The following is a 23,640-nucleotide window of genomic DNA, read 5'->3' as shown; positions in this document are numbered from 1 at the left end:
CATACAGTTAGACAAATACATAAATAAGGTTTTTTAGACAAAATACCATAAACGTTTTTTATTATGCAGTCAATTTATATATATATATATATATATATATATATATATATATATATATATATATATATATATATATATATATATATATCATTTATCTCATTTTGGCTGCAAATGAACAAAAAAATGAATGTTAAAAATTGATATTGTGATCTGTGTACCTACTCTAAATATCTGTTTCATCAATATGGCAAGGGTTGCTGTTTTTTTTTTTTTTTTTTTTTAACTGGACAACACTGGTAATGGTAAAATCAAATAATACAGCTGTGTGTCACAGGTCAAAGTGAGTAGGATTTGCAAATTCATACAAGCTCCTTTCACTGGAATGCTGAAGAGTTGATTTCCTCTTCATGCAAGTTCTTATTGGTATCTGTAGCCTTTGTGAAACAAACTATGATATTGGCCAGTTTTTGATTGGGTAAATAATCAAATTACTATTGAAATATATGTATATGGAACAGTCCGTTAGCCTTAAATTAATTGTCTTTTAGTTCTGCTAAAGCTCTGAACAGGACTATTATCATAAGAGATGGGCTGAGTTGATGGAAACTGCTGGGAAGACCATCAAAACCTGTTGAGAAGAGATTAGACCTCCTCTGTCGAGAAGAAATTAGATCCCAAAGGAGTTATCCTTTCAAGATCACCAAACTTATCTTTAAACCACACAAGTCTCATGTGTAAATTATCTGGACGAGGCACTAACACACCTAGGTGCTAGGAATATGACATACACTGTACTTGATGTCAAGTTTTAAAAGGTATGTGTTGCTACCTTTCAAAAACACTTCAAATTTATCAATACATAATACACAGAATGTAATGAGGAAACTGGAATTTAAAGAAAGATGTTGGAGTTTTAATTATTTATTTCTCCATGTTGGTGCAAATTGGCTGCCAGACTTTTTGCATTTTAATTGTATTCCATGAGCATTATGACAACAACAAAATACAAAATTGTCCAACTATAATATGTAAATTGGACTACAAGCAACATCTACATTGTACAGAGGTCCAAAATTATTAATACTGTATTACTTAAATTTGGCGTTGTGGTGTTTATTTTGAATTGATCAAAATGACTGCAGTGCTTAAAAGAGGGTGCCGATTATATGAGGGCGACCTTTATTGATAATACTATGATTTTCAAACGCTGCACTATTTTATTACATGATTTATTACATTTTAGAAGTATTGCCGTTGCTTATTTTTTGTAATACGGTAGCCTACCTGTATGTAGCAGCGTGTGTGGCTAACCTACTTTGACTAAAGTACATTTATCGGTGACAGTTACCAAAAGCCTATTAGATGGGAGTTGGAAGGTCAGGAGAGTACTGTACCAGAGAATCAGAAGTGTGTATTGGTTGTTAAGGGGCAGGACAATGCTGGTCTGGCAGTTAAATCCAAGAGTGTGACATACATGTTTTTCTGCCCCAAAAATTACCTCAGAATATCAGTTTGATTTCTGTAAAAACTACTACTCCCCCCCCACTGTAACTTGCTTGTTTGTAATTTCTCTGATAAGAGAAACCGAAACTAAATATTCTCATAGGTAGTAAGCATATTGTTTTTATTTGTACAAGATTGAGTATGTGAATTACAACTGAACTAAAAACAAAACCACCTATAAGAACTTCAGAAGGACTGCTGTTCTGGATGTATTTATCTTGCATTATCTTTCAAAACTGTACTACCTTAAAATAAAATGTGCTTACTATGTGTGTCCGCATTAGTTTGTAATTTACATGCTAGATTGAGGCTCCTGTCTCTTCAGTGAGTTACATGTACATAGTCAGTGTTGCATGTTTGTTTGTTTACTGTGTGTGTGTTTTTTTTAGTAGGGTGAGAAAAAATACCTTAATGTTTCTAGAGCCGTTTATTTGAGGGCGGCCTCTATTATGAAGCTGATATATGACTGCGGCATCAATATGAGGGCGTCTTTAATACGAGGGTTGGGCCAAATTGAAGTAATACTGTATATTCAATCTTTAAATTCACTCACAATTGTAGATTATCAGACCTAAACCTTTTTGTTTATGAGGGCCTTTATTTACAGTTATGACATTTTCAATTAAAGGTTTACAATAACAAAAGGAAAGTAATGCTGTCCTTTCTGAAACGGTTAGTCAAGCTGATCATCCTGGTTGGTTACAGTGCATTTAACAAGTATAAACACAAACCCATCTGACTTGTTTCATTCAAGAAAACAAAAGGCAGGTGAGTTTTTTGCTAGCATCCGTAAGCAGTGGTCACAATGTAGTCTCACAGTTTTGCATAGTCTTTCAAGATGGTCTCCAGTTTTTGGCTCAGCATTATATTACCTTTCACTTTCAACTTTCCTGCAAAGAATGCCTGCGGAATAAAAATGCAGTGCTGTTTAACAAGAATCTTTAATGGTTTCAAATGTTTTTTTTTTTTTTTTAATGTAACATATTACATAATTTGGGTGTAAAATCAAAATAATAAAAACTAAGTGTGTTGCCAAGTCTTAAGCTAAAATGCTACATTTTCATATATTTACATTTATTTATACATATATGTATATCAGATCTCTTTAGAATTAAAATGAATCCTGTTAAAACATAATTCTGCTAAGAACGTATTCAAGTGGTAGACCCCTGTACGTGTGTTTCAATTGGAAGCTCTTCTTGTTAAAATGATTAAATTATAAAACTACACACCATGTAAAATACTGCACGTTTCTGGTCCACAACAGACATTTGCTGCAAATAACACCTTTATAAAATAGCAAAGAGGCAGCAATCTCATTGGCTAACAAGTGTTTCAACCTGTGCAGAAATCAGCGTAGCTTGGAACTTTCAAAACATTCTACCTGATTCACCTGACTTGGCCTTAAACATACGGTTACAAAACCCTGTACTGCGCTGTCAGAACTGCTGAACTAGTGTGTTAAGCAAAGTGACTTTTTGCATTATTCTGATCTTCAGATTGTGCCTCAAGAAAAGCTATTACTCATTATTGTGAATGGGAGTGAGAGGCTTGCTCTGTGCTTAAAACAACCTCCTACACTCAAATGAATCATCTTGGTGTAGTTTGACATGTAAAAGTTAAGCTTTATTACACAGAAAAGGTTCTGTTGTGTATGCAGAACACTGCAGAATACAGTATTGTACCTAAACGGAATGTATTTCAGTACTATTGAAAGTCCCATAATTAAAGTGTCTGATGGGTTTGAAGGGCTCCCTCTACTCAGATCCCCCTGGGCTTGCTGTAAAAAGCATTCTTCTGGAAACAGAACAATACCCTTATGGGCTATCATATCTGCAGCCCAATAGACACAAGCCTATATACAATATATTGAGTTAGTATCTTAAGATTTGTAATTTTAGATCACAAGACCAACAACAGCAGCAACAAGAACAACTAGAAATAAGATCGTTTGATAACAAACCATCCCAGGGGAATAATGCAAGGAGAACGGCATATCTGATCTAAGGATTGAAAAAGTAAAATTGATCTATGAAACATATCTCATTTATAAAATATATCATCTTCTGAAATTATCAGCACCTGAAATAATTAATGACATTTTAGCAGTTTATGTAGTGGAATGTGAATGCTGAATAAATACTGATAATTAGCCATCATCTAAGTTTAAGAAACACACGTATAATGTCAACCAAGGAAACAATCTACTGCCATAACAAACTACAATGTGGTTTCTACAATACCTTAATTCAAAACGTTACCAAAGCAAATCATTTTAAAAAAACAGCTTCTTTACCTTCTGCGGATTGAGCTTGCCCAGAACAACTTCCATGAAATCTTCATCGGAAAGGCTAAAAGTAAAATCAGCTTCTTCTTCAGCTTCTTCAGATCGATAGCTACCAAAGGAATACATGGCATTATGTTACATTTACAGTAAATGTTATAAATTAAGCTTACAGTATAACAAAACTTAAAAATTGACACAGACATTCACCTTTCTTACAACAAGGCAGGATACACTTATCCTGCCTTTAGCTTGGCATTTGGCACAGTGGCATGGATCAAAGGTGAGTGAGACTATTTTTAAACAGTCATATAATTTGCATACACAATAATGCAATGTATTTCATGCACTATGTTTAACATGTTTAGGCTTTGTTCCACTGCATACTTCACAAAGTCATAATAAACTGTTATAATAATTTTAGAAAAGAAACAAGGAGCTTGTAGAAGGAATATGTTCTGGACCTTGCAGTAAAAAAAATAAAAATAAAAATAATAATAATAATATTCCAAAAACTACAATTAAGAATTATCAAAAGAAAATGCAATCAATTCTAGTAAAAGCCAGGAAGCTAAGGCAGTGGAGTTATTCCATTGCCACAGCCATACAGTAGTTAAGATAAATGTTTTATATCACTCTTGATTATTCATTTGAAAGTCATTAACTTAGTGATTGAAAAAAATTCAAAACAGTTAAAGCAGTGGCATCCAGCAGGTATGTAAGATTTGACATCAAGATAGTCATTGCTGGCCTCTGCTTAGCATTCTGCAGAATTAAATCTGAATTTTAAGTAAATTGTAAAATTGTTGAGATACTTGGGTTGGAATATTGTTTCAAAATTGTATAATGCAACAAAAATATATCAAAAGGGTTAAAGCACGACCGACGGTTTCTCACTGAATTTACCCTTTCTCAGTATCTAGAAAGCTTAGAGGGAATGCTGGACCACATGATCTCAATACGGTTTTCTTAGTGAAATATTTTAAATAAAAATAAGCTCTCTCTTCAGAACTTCACACTCGCAACACATGAACAGTCTGTGGGTTGTAACCCTTTGTTTGTCCAGTGCAAGCAGAGCACGGGTTACAACAGGGGCCAGGATATTTCTGCAATAATGCACTGCCTGATTCTGTCATCCGTCAAACTGAAGAAGTACCTAGTCAGAGGTGTCAGGTATTCAGACTGAACAAATAAAACACTCTTGGCAGACATAATGAATAATATATGTGGAACCTCAAGGTGTTGCTGCTTTGTGACCTTCACAGAAAAATTAAATTTTACACCTTGTCAAATTGTTTATGAATTCTACACTTATATAGCCTAATGATGACGACTGCTACTGCATATCTCTCAATAAAACTATGCAGTAGACACATGCCTCAGACTGAATACAACCCAGTGCTACAGCAGAGTAGCTGAAACTCCTTTTCCCAAATCTATGGTACTGCTACAATTTGTACAAAATCCTCCAAAACAGACACTTTGCAGTTTCTTAAAGTATTCTCTTTCAGAATACACCCACCCCTTGTTATATCGCCCTTCACTATACTGTGGATTCGGATATATCGTGGTCCTGGAGTTGGCTCCCCATTTTTACTGTCTAACTGTGTATGCTTTAGCTGTAATATACATAGGTACTTAGAATTACTGTGCATTTTATTTGGTACTGTTCATCACAAACACAAATATACCAAACAAAGCATTATTAACAGTTATCATATACACATGTATTGCAAAATAACACAAAGCAAGTTACATAAAGTATCTACTTGCTGAGGCGGTTTTTATTTTAGCCAACAAAGTGTTCATGTGATGTCAGCTCCCTAGCAACAAGCCTCCTATGTTGTGAATGGATTCTTTCAAAGCAGCAGGTTTGGGCATTTGAGAAAGGAGAGATGGATTCATGAAATTTAATTGGAGACTGTTGATGAGAAGCAATTACCCAAAAAATGAAAAAGTGGGTTGCGTAGAGGACTTATCTTGGACCCTGACACCCCTTAGAAAACAGGGGAGTGGTTGTACAGCATTTGTTAGCCTATTTGTTTTTCTATGGGTCTCTCACCATATCGCGGCCCTCGATATACCGCGTATTTATATTGGACCCCGACACCCGCGATATATTGAGTGGCTGGTGTATTAAGCTTATTTTGAAAAGCTTAGGTGGCACAGTAAAAAAAATCTAAATCTAATCAAAAAAAGCCTCAAGCACATAATGGCTGATCAATGCTTTGTTGAGCTCACCGAGATGCTTTAGTGCCTAACAATCACTGTATCATTTGAAAATACAGCCATTGCTTTGTAATGGAACAGTCAAAACATTTGCCATTTCATTGTTTTATTCTCAATAAAGTGTTGTGGACCATTAAAGAGCGTGCAGTGAAGACCTTTGTTATCAATTGATCCTCCCATTCACCCGTTTAACTACCTGGATGAGTGCTGCTTTGTTCTTGTGTTATTTTTAATTTAAAAATTCCAAGTAATTTCATCTCACCGAAATGCTTCAGCAAGAAATGCAATTTCATATGATCAGTGACTTTGAGCCACAAGGCAAACTGTTGTAATAATTTTAATTTAAAAACACTTTTTTCTTCCACCATGCACATCTGTTTGATCTGCACTTCTTTTTTTGCAATGGCATCTGATAAACACCTGTCCGGAGCCCTCCGAGATGTCTGTCATGCCATTAGAGAGAGGTATTTTATTTGCTACTGCAACTGAGTGGATTTGTTAAATCGTTGACTGTATGTTTCCTCTGTATACATCCGAGATTGCAATGATCACACCCACCCCTGGGCTCAATACAAGTTTTAATTGTGGTGTCTGGTGGAATCTGCACACTCTGTTAGCAAAATGGATCAGATGTTTATGTACATGTATATGTGCATTTGAATGCAGAACTGTAAATGTGAGTCAGGTTTGATTCTTGACCTTTAAAACCCTCTTCGGTGCAGGAAATACTAGCCGAAGGAATGCATGCATGGATTTTCTGAAGTAAAAAGACGTGTTTTACACATCTAAAAACCCTCCTGAATATATATTGTGTCTCGGTAGACTCGAGTAAGTCAAGGGAATGTGCTATTTAAAGAGGGACTGCAACAGCATTACACTCAGGTCAGCTAATGCGCAGCATGGTCCAAAAAATAAAAATCTTTACAGTGGTGTTAATCAAACAATAGTGAATGTCAGTGTACAGTTTACTGCCTTCCTGCCAGCTGAAATTGAACTGGGATTTTTACTGCAAGGAAGCCAATTTGAACAGGCAAAAATAATAAACATTTTAAAGATATAACAAAATAAAAACTTTAATGTTGTAGGGTAGAATTTTATATATTTATTTATTTTTAAGCAATGTAAAACAATGCATCAAACTTACTTTTTTTTTAGGTGGATACTCACATATTCATAGATTACATAAATCTCAATGTCCGCCTATCTACAACACTTCCAACTACAGATGCACTCACATGCATTTTTATATGTTGTACACTAAGTATATTATTTTTTCACTCCACGGTTTTTTCTTCAAATGAACCCTCTAAATTGTCAGATTTAAGCATTCAACCAATACGTAAACTTGGACTTGAATTAGTTTTGAAAATGCACATAAGGTACCATACTCCACACTGTTAAGGGGAAAAAAGTTTTTATGAGAAAAAAAATTATATATTAAAAATATAAAACTGAAAGATCATAATTGGATGAGTCTCCACCCCCCTGAGTTAATACTTGGTGGAAGCACCTAAGGCAGCAATTACAGCTGTGAATCTGTTGGGATAGGTCTCAAACAACTTTGCACACCTAGATTTGCCAATATTTGACCATTCTTCTTTACAAAACTGTTCAAGCTCTGTCAAGTTCCTTGGGGAGCGTTGATGGACAACAATCTTCAAGTCATGCCACAAATGTTCGGACACTCAAGGACATTTACCTTTTTGGCCACTCCAGTGTAGCTTTGGCTATGTGCTTTGGGTCGTTGTCATGCTGAAAGGTGAACTTCCATCCCAATTTCTGCTTTCTTACAGAAGGCAGCAGGTTTTCCTCAGCGACTTCTCTGTACTTTGCTCCATTAATTTTCTCTTCTATCCTGACAAGTGCCCCAGTCCCTGCCAATGAGAAACATCCCCATAACAAGATGCTGCCACCACCATGCTTTACAGTAGGGAGGGTGTTCTTTGGGTGATGCGCTGTTAGGTTTGCGCCAAACATAACGCTTTGCATTTAGGCCAAAAGGTTAAATTTTAGTTTCGTCAGAGTGTTTTTTTTTTCCATACTTCAAAACAGGATTCAAGGTGGGCTTTCTTAAGTAATGGCTTCCTTCATTCCACCCTACCATCCAGGCCAGATTTGTGGAGTGCTTGGGATATTATTGTGACATGCACACTTTGACCATAAAAGCCTGTAGTTGCCATTGGCCTCTTGGTAGCCTCTCTGATCAGTCTCCTTCTTGCTTGGTCATCCAGTTTGGAGGGACATCTAGGCAGGGTTTTGGTGGTGCCATACTCCTTCCACTTCTTAATAATCGTCTTGCAGTGCTCCAAGGGATATTCAAGGCCTTTGACATTTTTTCATACCCATCCCCTGATCTGTGCCTTTCAACAACTTTGTCATGGAGTTCTTTTGAAAGTGCCTTCATGCTCATGGTTGAGTCTTTGGTTTGAAATGCACTACCCAGAAGAGGAAACCTACAGGAACTGCTGAATTTATCCTGAAATCACGCGAATCACTACAATTTAACATAGGTGGAAGCCACTTAACTTGGTGTGTGATTTTGAAGGCAATTGGTTACACCGGAGCTAATTTAGGATTGTTTTGTAGACACTTATCCAACCAAGCTACTTCAGTTTTTATTTTTAATTACATTTCTACAAATGTCTAGAATATATTTTTCACTTGGAAGTTGTGGGGTAGGATTTGTAGATAAATGAAGAAACAAAAATCCAGGCTATAAGGCAACAAAAGGTGAAAAACTTGAAAGGGGATGTAGTCTTTCTATAGGCAATGTACATTTATAACTTACTTTTTTGGCATACTATAGCCATGAGTTGAGTTAATCATTGATATTTCTCCAACATTTAGTGATTGTAATAAGAGGCGAAGTGCATTACCCCTGGCAAAACAAAAAAGGACAAATCATTTGCATCTCATGTGGTTTAGATTATTATTATTATTATTATTATTATTATTATTATATTATTATTATTATTATTATTATTATTATTAATTTTTTTTGTTATCCTTTCTTGGTTGGCTTTTTAATTGACACCATGCTCAAGGATATTACCTGGAGGTGCCAGAGATGTACATGACTGGAATAAGCTAAAACTTACTCAGATTATTCCTGGGCCTATCAATTTGGGAGATACTGCAGATTTATCAACTTGTTACGATTTGTATGTATTTTAATATTTAATTATCACGTTCTACTTTCAACGTTTACCAAACAACTGTTAAACTCTGTCAGCCCCACTTACTCAACCTGAGCTAGCCCAGTTGGAAGGCCATTTTGTCACATGATTTGTATGGCATGAAGACAGCAGTTCAGCACAGGACCTAAGAATTCCCTGTGTGCAAACCCTTAAAATTGACTGCAGACTAGAAAATGCCATCAAAAAGTAAAGAAATGTAAATGTGAACAATTAGATGACATTCACGCTGCTTACTTTAAATGTATATATTATATGAATAACATGGACATTTGTAAAATATGCTCCTTGTACAGTAATCCAGTTCAATAATAATCTTAACAGAATATATTTAGACTTTATATAAAACATGTACATCAACAGTTTTGAATTAATTACTCCACTGTGCTGCATTATTTCCATCTTTCGTGATTTCCCATTCAAAGACAGCATTGACTGTCTTTACCAAATCTTTACCAACACCTTTAATGCGGCGGCCAATCTCTGCAAAGACAAGGTCACTCTGGAGACCCCTAGCCTGCTAAACACAGGAAATAAAAGGCATACATAAAATAATATAGGACTGTCAAGCAATAAAACAAAAAGAATTGCAATTAATCTTGAGATTTAAAAAAAAAAAATACACAGTTAATCTTTGTTTTAATCGCATATTTCATTGATTCAATTACTGCACTAATCTCATATACGTTTGTTTTATTATTATTATTACTATTATTATTATTATTATTATTATTATTAATTAATTAATAATAATAATAACCAAGCATAAAAATCCTGTTTTCCTATTTCTGGATCCTCTATAATTTTATATTTTTTTACAATCCAGCTTTGGTAAACAGTTTGAACCAACTGCTAAATCACAATGGATTCAGTTTATTATTCACTTTACTATTATCAGTTACTCATAAACTGATGTTTTTCATTGTTGTTTTAATAATAATAATAATCTTTATTTTATTAATAGCTTGAAATTGCCTAAATAAAACAAAACATTCAACATTCATAACATTATATCCTCCATAATTGTAAATAATACTGTTTAAAAATAAATGTGGTTACTGAAATAAAACAAAGATCCAATGTTAACGGGGCTGCCGTTGGTAGCTATCGAGTTTGCAACAGCACTGGTTATAGTATCGGATTTAGCTTGATTCATGGGTTTGCAGCGATACTGAATTACTAAAAGAGTATTCTGTTGAAACTGACAGATTTGATTTATTGTATTGTTGTTGTCTGTAGCAGAAGAACTACTAGAATATTTTGAGAAGTGAAAACATGTTTAGCACGCAGGTCGTACAGCAGGATAGATGCACTTCTCTGGTACTGGAACTCACTTGGACAGTGGATACAAGAAAACCTCTTAAACTTTCCATTTTCATCCTTCTGCTTAAGTGGTTTGCTACATAATGCGGTCTGTGACTAATTTTACATTCAAACGAGACTACACTCATTCAATCCTGGCATGCACTGGAGTGCATTAACCCTTTGCAGTCAGTTTATTCAGTGCTTCACAAGCGTTGTTTATTTTACATGCACAGTTTCATTTTTAATTCCACCCCCCAGCCCCCCCCGAGTAAAACAGGTTTAAAAGACACTGCATGGCAAAATGACATCAGTACTGCATCTCCAGCCAAGTTCCACCCCTTGTTTGCTGTATTTTTCACATACCTTTTTACAGACGTGCATACTGATAAATCCTCTCCTGATCACTCGTTTCATCACCAAACTCCTCAATGATGCGATCCAAGTCATATTTTATTACTATAACACCACTAAAAGCTCTGCAAATGTGTGTGATATTCTTATAGTACATATAGCATATATAGTGTGCTGTGACGGAAATATAATGCTTTCTGGTTGGAAATCTTCCTCCCGACCTGTGAGGGTACTAAGTAGCGAAAGGGAGGAAGCCAAGTCTTTGGACGGGCTGGCCTGACAATTCTTTTCCAGGGTCGGGAAGTCGATCAGCCTGGAAGAAAGTGAGACTTCATTGCAGGAAAGCATTGACCTGGAAGGTAAATGAGGTAGTAGCAGCAAGCAATAAAGGCAGCTGCAATAATTTACCAAAGGGTCACGCGTGATAGCATATATGGGCTGGAGAATCGTAATCTTCTCCTTCATTTTGGTTACGAGATATAACCCGGAATGACCCGTGCAGTAGCCTATAAAAACATTGTAAGTGTTTGTTTTGTTCATCTTGTCTATAGTTGTTACGTGTGTTTTATAGACGGCTTACAGGTTCCGGAGCTGTCGCTAATGGCCAGCATTAAACCCGGGACAGCACACCATTGTCACGCTATAAACTGTATCACCCACCACGAGCACTACAGCGCGAACCCAGGACTGGTGACAGTGCTTGTATATTATGGGAGAGATACCTGTGTTTATTGTTTAGGGCTGCAAACCGCTGTTACTGATTCTAGAAATTTGTAGACAACTAATTAAAAATATAAACTGAAATAGCTTGGATCCAAATCCTAAATTAGCTCAGGTGGATGGTATAAAAAAATATCAAAGCCCTTGAATATCCCTTGGAGCACGGTCAAAACGATTATTAAGAAGTAGAAGGTGTATGGCACCACCAAGACCCTGCCTAGATCAGGCTGTCCCTCTAAACTGGATGACCGAGCAAGAAAAAGACTGATCAGAGAGGCTACCAAGAGGCCAATGGCAACTTTGCAAGAGCTACAGGCTTTTATGGCCAAGACTGGTCAAACTGTGCATGTGACAACAATATCCCAAGCACTCCACAAATCTGGCCTGTATGGTAAGGTGGCAAGAAGGAAGCCATTACTCAAGAAAGCCCACCTTGAATCCCGTTTGAAGTATGCAAAAAAAAATTTTGTGGTCTGACGAAACTAAAATTGAACTTTTTGGCTTAAATGCAAAGCGTTATGCTTGGCGCAAACCCAACAGAGCGTATCACCCAAAGAACACCGTCCCTACTGTGAAGCATGGTGGTGGAAGCATCATGTTATGGGGATGTTTCTCATTGGTAGGGACTGGGGCACTTGTCAGGATAGAAGGGAAAATGAATGAAGCAAAGTACAGAGAAGTCCTTGAGGAAAACCTGCTGCCTCGGCAAGAAAGCTGAAACTGGGATGGACGTTCACCTTTCAGCATGGCAACGACCCAAAGCACATAGCCAAAGCTACACTGGAATGGCTAAGGAACAGTGGCCCAGTCAGAGTCCCGACCTTGTGGCATGACTTGAAGATTGATGTCCATCAGCGCTCCCCAAGGAACTTGACAGAGCTTGAAAAGCTTTATAAAGAATGGTAAAATATTGCCAAATCTAGGTGTGCAATTAAATCTAGCTATAATTGCTGCCAAAGGTGCTTCCACCAAGTATTAACTCAGGGGGTGGAAACTTATCCAATTATGATCTTTCAGGTTTATATTTTTAATATATATATATTTTTTTAAATAAAAACTTTTTCCCCTTAACAGTGTTGATACAAAAAACTTATCTGAAGTAATATATTTTATAAACATTGTTAAGAAAACAGAAAAAAATAGAATAATATGTTGGGACAATAAAGAAAAAAGTACAAAGAAAGTTAAAATTGTCACAGCGGAAACTGAAAAAAACAACAACCACCCTTCCCAGTAAATGAATTAAATAAAGTACCATGTATAGTTTCATTTAGACCATGAAACTACAACTTGAAAAATACCTACCCAGTGCAGCTGTAAGGAAGGGGAAGATCACAGGTGATCAGGTACCTCCATTTTTACAATTAAGAAAGAAAAGTTTTAGATAAAATACAAAAAATGTTATGTTGCTTATGCACATGTCCAATGCCCTTCACAACAATGGGAGATTCATTTGGACAGTTTGCACGGTGGATTATTGGGTTATCTTGTCACCTTTTTGGGGTGACAATGTTTCCGATCGGGCTACATAGCGGGTGGAACAGACAAACCTCTCCTCACTGGAGAGTGGAATCTATAAGCATGGAATCGAGCATTCAGCTACGAAAAGCTTTTTTGTCCTATTGTGGTTTTTGAAGCAATAATTGCACGTTTTCAATCAATTTTTGGTTTCTTTTCATTGTTCAAATACAAAGACTTAATTACATATACAGTTCTGGTTGTGTGGGATTATAAATAAGTTATCAGAAATAAGTCAAAAGCATGAACAATGTTCACACAGAACAGGTAATCATGTCCTACCACAAATGGTTCCTTAGCTGCAGTTTTATCCAGAGTGCCTTTCAGATCTACATATGCTCCTGCTAAAACAACATCTCCAGTCTCTTTAACCTACAGAAAAAAAAAAAAAAAAAAAAAAAAACTCTATATTGTATAGTAGTGTAATGTTTGGAAAAGTGCAATGGTATATAACATCATTATACAATAACTATGCAACACCTGTTTACTCTACAATACATTCACATAGTATTTATACAGATATAAGAGACAAAAATGAATCATTATTTTATTTTAATGTGAAATACAAATATGGATGTGAAATGACTCAATACCATGAATACATTTTACTTTCTACTAACTTAATAATAGTTAGATAAACTTTCTACTAACTTTTGTTTGAATGTGGATTCTGTTTCCTTCTTTCCACATTTCAGTCTGCAGTGATTGTCCTGGAATGACTGGTTTTACAAAGCGTACCTAAAAAGTTCAAGCCCAGACTGGTAAAAATGTACACACACTTTAGAATAATATAGCATTAGATGCAATGCATTTTCTTTTTAAAGCAAGTACAAAAGTAGCTTCACACATATTGGGAAATTACATTATACTACATATCATATTACACCTATTTTAATACAAATCTGTTTCATCTTCAGATATATATTTAGAGTGAGTTCAGCAGTAAAACGAATTCTGGAAAGGTGGTTACTCGAGGGACTGGGTAGAATTTAATTATGTTTTTTAAAAAAAACATATATATAACTATTTATATATATATATAATATATAATATATTCATATATATATATATATATATATAATATATATATATATATATTGATGTGAAGTCCCCAAATACATTCACTTTCATGGCTAAATGGGAAAGCAAGGACATGGATATTGCATTGTATTTACTGTGCGTACTTGAAACTTGTCCTTAGTTCACCTCCTGATTTGTATCTTAAGCTAGGTAACGTTATAAAACAGTTCAGCAATAATGTTATAAATATGTTATCAGACAGAATACCTAGCTTATTGGATGAGATTGAAAAACAAAATCAGTACTTTAATAGTTATAAAGGTTTATAACAGCTATAAAAGGGTGGTCAAGTATGAGACAGAAATGTCCTCTAATCAGGGTTCGTGATAGCATATAGCAAAGCATGTGGTTTTAACACTCTGCTGCTGATTAACTATGGTCCTTACCTTAATTGCCTTGAATTGTAGTATATCATTGTCTGCATATTGCTTCAAAACATGTCTAGCAGCAAATCCAAAGGAACACAGCCCATGCAATATAGGCTTTTTGAACCCTAAAAGAAAAATTTCTTAGGCTTTACAAATCATTGTAAAAAAAAAAATATGATAACAGAAAAATCAAAAGAGGCTACTCTACATTGGGGGACTTTGTCTCTGAGGAAATTGACCTTTGAACCCTAGGCCCCATCCGTTGCGATCGTGATCATGTTAGAGTAAAATATATGACCCACTTTTCAGCAATGAAAGGTAACAAAAGCCTAGTGCGGGCTGGTAGGAGCCCATGATTTGTAATCCTGTTCCATCTACAGACTGAATTACTTTAATAAATGAAATGTGGCATCCAGATTCAGCTAGCCTGTATAATTATTTCTTTCAGGACAAAACAAAAATGACAATTCAACAGCCACAATTGAATCAGGTCACTGATCTGTTTTTTTTTTTTTTCAGCAGAGAAACAAGTCAAAAGTAATTTTCTGTGGCTGAAGTTATTTTTTAAAGCCCAATATAATAAAGCTATTGTTGCAGTGGTATGAATGTTATATGATTTCCTCATATCAACCTTCAACTTGTCATTCCAATTACTGCATATTTGTGACTGAGGTAAATTTCATGAACCTCCCCCACCCCCCATTTCCAAAGCAGTCATTCAACAAAATGGGCACTTAATTGATGGATCTGGGCTCACAGACTGTTAAAGTGGAAATGTAATGCAAATGCCACCAGTGACTTCTCACTCAAAGCAGTACATTCATCTTACCTCCCATTGCTGCAAAACTGGGATCAATGTGCAGGGGGTTCCAATCCCCGCTGAGCCGATATAAAGCAGCCTGTTGAGGGAAATAACATAATGAGCCTTCACTTTTCTTTTAATTACAAGGCATGCACACAGCTGAGCAAGAGTGAGTCATAATGAGCCTGTCATACAACCCAATTAATTAATGTTTTATTTTAATAAACAACTGACGGCAAACACAACTGTGCAGAATGAAAGTTCTGTTCGCAACACCTGCTGCTACAATCTGCAGGTCTAAATCAAAACCACAAGGAAATCATCTATTTAGGCTTTGCAAAGCAAATCCAGAATGTAAATTGTGAAGTTCAGAATTACTTATTTATTATTTAAAACAGGACCACCTTCTAAACTTCAGGTGAATGTAAAATAAATGCTACTAAAGCTCATTATGAAGCTGTTAAACAACATTACAATTCAAGTGGTCCAGAGGGCTGCTGAACTTATTTTGTAGGGAACAAATGGTGACACACTAGATGAAATAGAGACATTGCTCAATTTATAAATACGTATTATCTTGTAAAAAAAAGAAACAAACAGCTTAGAGATACGTTTTTATCTTGTAGTATCTGTGCAAGAACAGTCTCTAATAAACAGATTGACTATATGAAGTAGCAGTAACACAATGTTACAATAAGGCATATTTTATACTTACAAATTTGAAAAAATTACTAAAAATAGCTGAGGATCTCCGTGGTAATTGCCGGGGGCTATGGAAAAGAGTTTTGTGGTGTAGCGATCCCCATATGAATCAGCTCATTAGCATGTAATGTGATGGAGTTTAGCCAATCACGCATTGTGATTTTTAAACGCCTCACTACATGTGAGGCATGAGGCCAAAGCTCTGATCATTTTATGAGCAGCAATACCTTTAGGTAATGCTATTCATTCTACAGCTGGATTTTTAATCCAGAGCCACTTTTGGGTTTTGTGAATTTGGTTACTGAAAACCATGATTTGACTGTCAAAATAAATAAATAGCACAATATCAATCTGTGTTTTCATTAAACAGATTTGACTTGAAGGTTTTCCACAGATGCTGAAATCCCTAAGATATCATGGTTTGAAGTGCTGAAAATGTGCACTCAGGTGCAATAATTCAAATTCCCCTGCAAGAGGTTTCAAACTAATGCATGAGCTTCTATGTAGATGTTAACTAAGCTGGCTTATCAGAGGTGACAGGAGGACTGCTGTCCCTGGGGCAAGGAGAGGTGGATTTTAAAATATTCACAAAGGTTAAGGAAAAGCACACTTGTGCTTTGGGACCAGCCACAGTGGGTGAATTTTCAGTTTGTTCATTACCAAGCAGATAATACAGGATAAACTGACCATTACCATAGCTGGTGCACAGTACCCATTATATTGGCAACAAATAAAATGCTACTACCCTGAAAGAAAGAATCGCACATCACAATGTGTTCAGTGAACTTAATTTAGCACAATGGATTTGTAAATTTGGTGCAAAAACTTTCCTAATGCCATAAAGAACTGGGTATGATAAACAACAGTGGCTTTTTTTAGTGTTAGTATGCTTGCATATGCTTGTTTATTATTATTATTATTATTATTATTATTATTATTATTATTATTATTATTATTATTATTATTATAAATGTAACTGATGGTCAGCTGCTGATTTGTGGAACATTCTTGATTTAAATCTTCTGTCCCAAGTAAACATTTTTTACTGCCTGACTTGATGTGGGAGCCACGCTATCTCACAGTGAACAGCAGCGTGGAACAGGGAAATAACCAGAGCAAGTGCAGCTAGAATATGAAATGTGTTTTTCAAAATAAATAAATGACAAGGGCAGAAATGCAGAGTTTAAAGTTACTATGAGACTCTACCAACTGTCAAGAGTTCAGTACTTAACAGTGAAGAAAGCTTACATCCTTACAGTCAGCAAGGAGGAAAGAGTGAGATAAGAAAAGCAACTGAGGCACATCATACATACGTAAATGGGAGAATGACATACTGAATGCTGGAGAACTACGTCAGAAAGGTGGGGTAACTGGCTGGACATAGATCATTAAATTGTTCACGAAGTATACACGACCATTGCTCAACAATTACTGCGGTCAAGTCTGTTCTTTATCCCAGGCCAAATGCTTCATGTATAAGTTAAATAGAGAAGCACTTATCAAGCCAGCTCTAACAATCAGTCCTCTCTCAAAGCCAGTCAGACCTTCAGCAGTGCATGTGGATTTTATATTACAGAATACATATAGGGGGGTGCAAGGTATGTCCCCTTTTTTGTCTAACATCTGTACAAAGAATGTGAAGGGGCTTTTCAGTTTCTCCTCATTCACTAGAAAACACAGATATACTTAACTAAATATATCTACTTGTTCTTGACCAGTTACTCATCAGTATAGGATAAAGGTGAATGCTCTGAACTCCCAACCACGCTGCAGAAAAGCACTTTGCTCCACTGACAAGTACTCTAAACTGAAAATATTAATCCCTTAGGTTTGTGGATAAGCTCCTTCACCACTTTGGATTGAAATGGTCAGGTATGCCTACCACTGGTAACTTGTGGAGTACCACAAGAATCAGTACTAGGTCCTCTGTTATTCATAAGCTTCATTAATGATATAGATTCTGGTATAATAAACAAACTTGTTAAATTTACAGACGAGCCAAAAATAGAAGGAGTGGAGTGGTAAACACAGTGGCAGCAGCAAAGGTCATTCAAAATGATCTAGACAGCATTAGTATGACCTCATATAGAATACTGTGTTCAGTCCTGGTCACCTTGCTACAAAAAGGATATTGCTGCTTCAGAAAGAGTGAAAAGAAGAGCGACCAGAATTATTAGGCATGTCATATGCAGACAGGCTAAAAGAATTGAATATATTCAGTCTTGAACAAAGAAGTCTACGCAGCGACCTGATTCAAGCATTCAAAATTCTAAAAGGTATTGACAATGTCGTCCCAAGGGACTTTTTCAAACTGAAAAAGAAACAAGGACCAGGGTCACAAATGGAGATTAGATAAAGGGGCATTCAGAACAGAAAATAGGAGGCACCTTTTTACCAGAAAATTCTGGGAGTCTGGAACCAACTTCCCAGTAATGTTGTTGAAGCTGACACCCTGGGATCCTTCAAGAAGCTGCTTGATGAGATTCTGGGATCAATAAGCTATTAACAACCAAACAAGCACGATGGGCCGAATGGCCTCCTCTCGTTTATAAACTTTCTTATGTTCTAATATAAAAGTACTTTATTATTATTATTTTTATTTTTCAATCCAATGGGATTTTGATGTTCACCATTTTAAATAGATTATTTTACATTTAATATATGGCATGGGAAAAAACAAAAAAATATTTTTAGTATTGAACACTAACAAGAAATTATTTTTTTGCTGTCTTTTGTTGCTATACCTTTACCCCTAGGGTGGATTGCCCTCCAATGTGTATTTTTTAAAATGATTTTTCTTAAACTGACAGTGCTTTTTACAATAAATCACACACTAGAAAATCACTTTGCAGCCCCTTTACTTTCATAGAATCGCAGACTTCTCCTTATTGCTGTGTGTACAAGAAAGGAAATCAAATACAAATGTTCACTACTGCTCTAGAGTTCACCGACCTGTACAGTATATGGGCTTATACCAGCTAAATGGGTAAATACTAATGAAAAGACTGTGAACACTCTACCTGATCCCTGCTTGTCTCATCAGTCATCACAGCATCTGGTGGTCTGTTCGGTGGATTTACCGTGCCCTGGAGGAAGATACAGAGCAATGATTTAAAACCAGAACAGTAAAATCTCAGTCTGGCTATTTATTAGGATTGTTATGGCCGCAATGTGGAGCACTGTAAAGATACAGTTTTAGACAAGAACACAGCAGCTTAAACTATATATATACACACACACACACATATATATATATGTGTATATATATATATATATATATATATATATATATATATATATATGTTATATATTATATATATATATATATATCACATATATATATATATATAATATATAGAATATAATATATATATATATATATATAGGATCTCACATACACACACTCAGCAGGACAATGCTCCATGCCACACAGCCAGGTCAATCAAGGTGTGGATGGAGGACCACCAGATCAAGACCCTGTCATGGCCAGCCCAATCTCCAGACCTGAACCCCATTGAAAACCTCTGGAATGTGATCAAGAGGAAGATGGATGGTCACAAGCCATCAAACAAAGCCGAGCTGCTTGAATTTTTGCGCCAGGAGTGGCATAAAGTCACCCAAAATCAATGTGAAAGACTGGTGGAGAGCATGCCAAGACGCATGAAAGCTGTGATTGAAAATCAGGGTTATTCCACCAAATATTGATTTCTGAACTCTTCCTAAGTTAAAACATTAGTATTGTGTTGTTTAAAAATGAATATGAACTTATTTTCTTTGCATTATTCGAGGTCTGACAACACTGCATCTTTTTTGTTATTTTGACCAGTTGTCATTTTCTGCAAATAAATGCTCTAAATGACAATATTTTTATTTGGAATTTGGGAGAAATGTTGTCAGTAGTTTATAGAATAAAACAAAAATGTTCATTTTACCCAAACACATACCTATAAATAGTAAAACCAGAGAAACTGATAATTTTGCAGTGGTCTCTTAATTTTTTCCAGAGCCGTGTGTGTGTGTGTGTGTGTGTGTGTGTGTGTGTGTGTGTGTGTATATATATATTATAATATATATATATATATATATATATAGATATATATATATATATTTTTTAATTAATTAAAATTAAAATTGTTGTATTTTACATGTTTCTCCTAATTTTGGAGTGATGTACTATGGATTTATTTTTATTAAACAGTTTGATGTTATTATATTTTAATAAGGCTTTTAGTGTTCTCTAGTAATGCTATTAGATGTTGTTTTGTGGGTTACTGGTACTCCAATATATAGAAGCTGGTTGTTCAATCCATATCAGGCGCACCTTCATTCTTTAAGGCACAAGGCAATATCAGCTATCTGTGACAGATAAACAATCCATCTCTGGAACCAGAAATCACAAACTTGTCCCTTTAAGTGGGTTTTCAGACAGTTCTTTATTTGAATACAAAACCTGAACTATTTTAATTTAACCACTTAAAGAAGTCTCCGTTAGATACACATTATAACTAGATTTAGTATATGAAAATGTGCAAGACTACGTTATAAAGGTAAATCTGGTTGAAACTACAGAAACCACTTTTAAACACATTTTGGTGTCCAGATATTTTTTCTGTCTAATTTGGTAATATACCATGTGTTTCTTGTGATATATTTGTAGATGTATCTCCTTATGTTTGGAAGACATTTGGTTGAAATTGGACAGGGTACTTTTATAGAACATATTGCCATATGTAGCTGGGCATTTAATCGCATGAAGTGATGCTCATCATATATATATAATATATATATATATATATATATATATATATATAAGATTAGCGCTATATAATCTATAGTATAAAAGTCTGGCTCAATTAAAACTGTAAAATATCTTAGCTTCGTAAATGGGGTACTTAGATTTTTATAAATCGAAAACTTTATAAAAAAGCCAAGTTATTTTTCAAGTAATTTGTAGGTACAGAAACCTTAATATGTATAAGCTATGTTAGGATACAGTGCATTTATCACTGAAGCTTCAACACTGGTGAACAAGTCTTGTGTCTTCCTGCAAGCATTATATATTACCAGAGTTAGCACATCAATGATTGAATTAAACTGTTGACAGGCCATTTCCCACTGTAGCATGCAAGACTAGTGCTGTTGGCTATTGTGGTTTTAGGTTGACCTTTAGATTGGCTGTCATCCAAAAGAGAGTTGTTACTGTGGCTCTTGGTCCCAAGTGTCCTCTGCTACCTTAGTTGATGCATTGCACCACAACCAATGAGCTTTTACCACTTAATGCATTAATTCTTAATTTTAAAAAGCTGGGACTTCAACATTTGGCAAAGAAAGTAAATATAATAGGTCGTACATAACTAGAAAATACTCAATGGTAGTCCTAGTAATACTAAAAGAAGCTTATAAAACTCTTAGTTTTGGACAAGAAGTCCTTTTTATGTATCTGGAACATTTTTCAAAAGAACTGTATTGTCTATTTCAACAAGAACGTTTAATACAATTTTGTTAATATCTAAAAAGTTATCTCCCTCTGTCAACTTTCCACAGGCTCTTACTGGAACAGGATAAACTCAAGTTTTTATACTAAGGTATAAAGCACGACGGGTCGTGCGGTTTCCATGAAATGTATACACGCCTAGGCGAAGCAAAGGGCCTTTAAGCACCCAGAAGTGTGTATGTTTCATGGGAACCGCAAGGCTCGAAGTGGTTTATACCGCTTATAATACGACTATTTCATATGGTCAAGTGATGCTGTTTAACTAATCAGAGGTTGTTATTTAAAGCCATTTTATAAATTCAAATACAAGCAGCCCTCGCACTTATGACACAATTCATTCCTGGAAGTCGCGTTGTAAGTCTAAGCGTCATAAGTCAAAGCACATATTCCCATAGGAACAATTTTATAAATTGGGTACGTTCCTGATTCTTCAGCCAGATAATATAGTTTTACAAAATCTACCCGTTATAGTGTACTCATGCAAATATTTATTTAACTCTTTACACCCAGTGATTATGTGCATATTACACAGACAACAACCTGACTTGTTTAAAAGTACAGACTCGGGGCTTTCCAATGACGTGCAGTGTGTGTATGTGGTACTCCTAGTAGGAAATACGATCGTCTGAAGTTAAGCCCCTCATCATGTGACAGAGTTCACAGCTTAGGTATCATTTTGAGTCAACTGCTCTTATTAGACATTGTTAACGGCAAATACATTTTAAAAAAAAAGTTACATACATAAAAAAAAAACAAAAAAAAAAAAAAAAAAGCGCTAGACTAAGTCAGGGCGACCACGACAGGTACAGCGGTTCGGACACCGAGCATGCGCACATGATGCATGGCTCAGGTCTCTCAGTGTCGTAAATGCCATATTGATGTCGTAAAGTCGAAGCAGGTTAATAATACAAAAGATTCGTAAGTGCCATGCATTGTAAGTCGAATCGTCGTAAGTCGAGGATCGCCTGTATATAATATGTCTAAAAGATATAGGCCATGTTTAAAAACATTAGGTTATTATCATAACCTTGGTTCCCTGAAATAAAAATGTAACCATTACCAAATGGGTTTTAACTTCTTTAAGACCCAAAACCTGAATATAATATATCAAAGCAGGTCGCAGAGCGTCTGTGATGCAGTCATGCTCACCCCTGAGGGCATAAAAGGACTGCAAGCACAGAACATGCATTATTTTTCCTTAAAGCCTGCTGCAATCATGGACACAGAGAACTTGATGGTTAATGGTTATATTTCTACTTCAGGGAACCAGGATTATAATAATAACCTAAAGTTCTCTTTCAAGTACGAAATGTAACTATTACCGAATGGGTCAGTATACCCAAGCTGTTGCAAGGGCAAGATTGCTGTACGACCAGAATGCTACAAGGCTAAGCCGAGGCTGCCTTGGGTGTTACCATTCGGGACACCAGTAAGAAGTAGCCTGGGTTGTTCTCGGAAGGGTGGACTCGGAAACTGCCCTTAACACTAGGTCCAAAGCCAGGGTTTGAGGATTCATGACATTTAGTCTGTAGAACCTAGTAAAGGTACCGGTTCAGTTTATAGCGGCACAGCTCTGGTGCGGTAACCTCAGTCCCGGTTTGGTACGGCATGGTACCGGGTTGGTCGGTGACCTTGGTACAGGTTCACGCAGTTTGCAGTTTACAGGGATGCCCACCTGTACAGGCTACTGGCAAAACCACTCGGTTAGTACTTACACAAGTAAACTAACAGCCCTCATTATGGTGATGTGAAAGCTGCCACCAAAACGGCATCGAGATGCTGTGGGAGGGATTTCCGAAGCAGCCTCCTGGTCCTGCCAGCGCCACTGAGCCCAGCAGGTGCTCTCACTACACGTGGGCCGCAGCACGTGATGCAGGAAAATATAATGAGAAAAGAAAAATATTTCGCTCACACAATAATACAATTAAATTATACAACTGTCTTGGAATATTAGACAAAGCCAAAACGAGAATAAAATAACTCCAGCCGGAGTTTTTGTAGCGTGGGGGGAGAGCACAAAGTCACCAGACTTATGTTGCTTGATACCTGGGAAGGGGCAACTCAAGCCACTGTCTTCACACGGAGCACAA

General features: G+C 36.0%; 1 protein-coding gene across 1 annotated transcript in view; it reads right to left on the bottom strand.

The window, feature by feature from the left end:
- Positions 1–1,975: 1,975 nt before the first annotated feature.
- Positions 1,976–23,640, bottom strand: part of LOC121316706 (peroxisomal multifunctional enzyme type 2-like) — a 51,852-nt gene continuing 30,187 nt past the window's right edge. Inside the window, exons 11-18 of the mRNA XM_041251841.1 lie at positions 19,077–19,142; positions 15,382–15,451; positions 14,571–14,677; positions 13,756–13,842; positions 13,390–13,476; positions 9,589–9,727; positions 3,800–3,927; positions 1,976–2,406 (exon numbers count right to left, since the gene is read on the bottom strand). Coding sequence (XP_041107775.1) covers positions 2,317–2,406; positions 3,800–3,927; positions 9,589–9,727; positions 13,390–13,476; positions 13,756–13,842; positions 14,571–14,677; positions 15,382–15,451; positions 19,077–19,142 — 774 coding nt within the window. The 3' untranslated portion in view covers positions 1,976–2,316. The remainder of the gene's footprint in view (positions 2,407–3,799; positions 3,928–9,588; positions 9,728–13,389; positions 13,477–13,755; positions 13,843–14,570; positions 14,678–15,381; positions 15,452–19,076; positions 19,143–23,640) is intronic.

This window comes from Polyodon spathula, chromosome 1, assembly GCF_017654505.1.
Source record: "Polyodon spathula isolate WHYD16114869_AA chromosome 1, ASM1765450v1, whole genome shotgun sequence".
NCBI classification, from domain to species: Eukaryota; Metazoa; Chordata; class Actinopteri; order Acipenseriformes; family Polyodontidae; genus Polyodon; species Polyodon spathula.
Note: the sequence above shows the minus strand (reverse complement) of the source record. Positions and strands in the feature narration are given on the sequence as shown.